Source organism: Penaeus chinensis, chromosome 2, assembly GCF_019202785.1.
Source record: "Penaeus chinensis breed Huanghai No. 1 chromosome 2, ASM1920278v2, whole genome shotgun sequence".
Taxonomy (NCBI): Eukaryota; Metazoa; Arthropoda; class Malacostraca; order Decapoda; family Penaeidae; genus Penaeus; species Penaeus chinensis.
Genome location: NC_061820.1, coordinates 39,948,225 through 39,950,724, shown reverse-complemented (window position 1 = coordinate 39,950,724; position 2,500 = coordinate 39,948,225). Strand labels below are relative to the sequence as shown.

The following is a 2,500-nucleotide window of genomic DNA, read 5'->3' as shown; positions in this document are numbered from 1 at the left end:
TGTCAGTAGATGTAAGCATGCCAGTTGTGATCTTGTCTACTTTGTGCTTATCAGTTCCTGTAAAATAACTCATTATTTGTTCCTTTTAGCATCTCATCCACATACCTATAAAGTCCGGTCTAGGTGGCGGAGCCCTTGGGTCAATGGGTGGAGGAGGGCCACGTGGTGGTGGGGGTCCATGTTGACCCGGGGGAGGTCCCATATTTGGTGGTGGTCCACGGGGTGGTGGGCCACCATGGCCAGGTGGAGGCCCACCAGGTCCACCAGGATGTAAAGGTCTTTGAAGGTGGCCTGGAGGAGGAGGACCTCTGGGTCCAGGGCCTGTGGCACACAACCACTATCAGTAAGAACTACTTCTCAGCAACACAAAATTACATGCCATTTTGGTAAAGAAAATAAAAGGAAAGAAAAGAAAAAAAGAAAGGAAAAATCATATACAGTATAACAGAAAGTGTCTCTTACCTTGCATGCCATGAGGTGGAGGTCCACGAGGAGGTCCTTGGTGGGGCCCATGGTGCGGCCCCAGACCAGGTGGTCCGTGAGGGCCTGGCGGACCACCATGATGTCCACTGTGAGGTCCATGGGGACCAGGGGGACCATGAGGCCCAGGAGGACCATGTGGTCCTGGAGGTCCATGAGGGCCATGTGGACCACCATGAGGCCCCCCATGAGAGCCACTATGAGGGCCATGGGGGCCAGGTGGGCCTGGAGGTCTATGATCCATTCCTGGGGGAGGCATGCCACGGCCAGGGGGTGGCATTCTTGGGCCACCTGGACCCCCTGGACCACCAGGGTGGCCACCTGGACCCCCTGGCCCGCCACGCTGTTGATGCTGTGGACTTGCTCGAGTTTTGCTCTGAGACTCAAACTACAGAATGAAAGAAAATAATTAACTGATGGTCATTGATCATTTGCTATTCTCACTACCTCCACGAATTTCTATCATCTCCTTTTCTCTCCACCTTCACAAACTCCTAATCTATCCTCACTGTCTACCTTACTTCATTTGTACCTTTTCAAATATAGGAAAGGAAACAATCAACCAGCTCCAAGTCGTACACCCTAAACAGTTGCTCTCTTGTTTGGCTCTGTCAGTTTATGAGTTACAGCCTCTAAAATGTGTGGTTAAAACTTAAAAACTTTGTTTATGTCTCAAACGCTGAACATTGCGTATGGCTTTGCCAAAAGTGAACTGACCGAGGTAAAGATATGCTCCTAAGCTTCTCATTTTTCACTCAAGCAGCTGACCGTGCTAATACTAAACGCGTGGTCCACTTTGGTACGAATTTCATAATCTTAATTTTTATAAAAAAGCACTGCTAATTAAGTCTAAAGTATAGCCTTTTAATAATAAACTACCACTTGATATAAAACCACCAAAAAAATCTCAGATCTTATTTATGTTGAGAACAAGTCAAAGTGTATTCCCCACCCCATTCTTGCAAATACAAGACCATGAATTCACCTAGAGAATTATTCAAGAAATGCAAATGAATATCATCATCACAAAAAAGAAAGAATTCATCCATTCAAACACTCCTTTCTAAAGGCAAATAGGAATGTAATGAACACAGTACTAGTATCATTTACCAACCACAAATTCCCCAGTTACTAAAACTAATCAGTGAGCCTAGATACCAGTTTTGACTCCCATAGAATCTCTTAGCACCTTATCAAGCCATAACTAATGAAACCATGCCTATTCCCAACACTGACATAAAAATAAATAAACATATAAATATCTAAAATGTTCACCTAAGCTTTGTGCTAAAAACAATCATATTTCTTTCAAGACCACAGCGTGTTCTAGTAACACAATCCCAACACCCAAGGTTTTACTAAACTGGACTTCAACTCTTAGTGGAAAAATGTTGTACTTACCTGATTGAGGGCCTGTTTACTTGGATAGGTAACAACGGGATTCATGCCATGTATTTCCTTCCTGGGTAGTTTTTCCAACACTATTCGACTACTCGCTTCTGAGCCCAGTGAAATTGCACAGAAACCTTTACTCTGTCCATTGGCACGATTTTCAAAAAACTTGACATCCAGAAAGTCATTCAAACCAAGGCTTTGTACAGCAGCTGCAATATCGTTGTCAGTCGTCCACTGTAAATAAAGAGTAAAAGCAAACTGTACACTAAACTAAAAATAAAATAAACAATAAATAAATAATAATGAAGACTCCCACATTCACCTGCCATGTTCATTGATAAAATTGACAAATGTACACGAGGGTAATACTGAGAGAGAGAGAGAGAGAGAGAGAGAGAGAGAGAGAGAGAGAGAGAGAGAGAGAGAGAGAGAGAGAGAGAGAGAGAGAGAGAGAGAGAGAGAGAGAGATTAAGAGTCAATGACTGATTGAGTGTGAGTGTGCAAACGTGTACAACTTATCAGACACCCAGAGAGGAATGGAAAGGCTGATGCTTGGAATTAGTCAGAGATGAATTGAGGGCAACAAGGATCGGGGAACAAACCAAAGTGGCAGATATATATTAAG

At 43.6% G+C, this 2,500-nt stretch overlaps 1 protein-coding gene across 5 annotated transcripts in view; it reads right to left on the bottom strand.

Moving 5' to 3' along the window:
- LOC125031894 (cleavage and polyadenylation specificity factor subunit 6-like) overlaps window positions 1-2,500 on the bottom strand; it is a 40,977-nt gene that overhangs the window by 8,299 nt on the left and 30,178 nt on the right. For 4 of the 5 annotated variants that reach the window (XM_047622895.1, XM_047622904.1, XM_047622921.1 and 1 more), the window contains exons 4-6: window positions 1,882-2,109; window positions 463-868; window positions 106-321 (exon numbers count right to left, since the gene is read on the bottom strand). In XM_047622895.1, the coding sequence (XP_047478851.1) occupies window positions 106-321; window positions 463-868; window positions 1,882-2,109 (850 nt within the window). The remainder of the gene's footprint in view (window positions 1-105; window positions 322-462; window positions 869-1,881; window positions 2,110-2,500) is intronic. The other variant, XM_047622928.1, reaches the window with a different exon arrangement.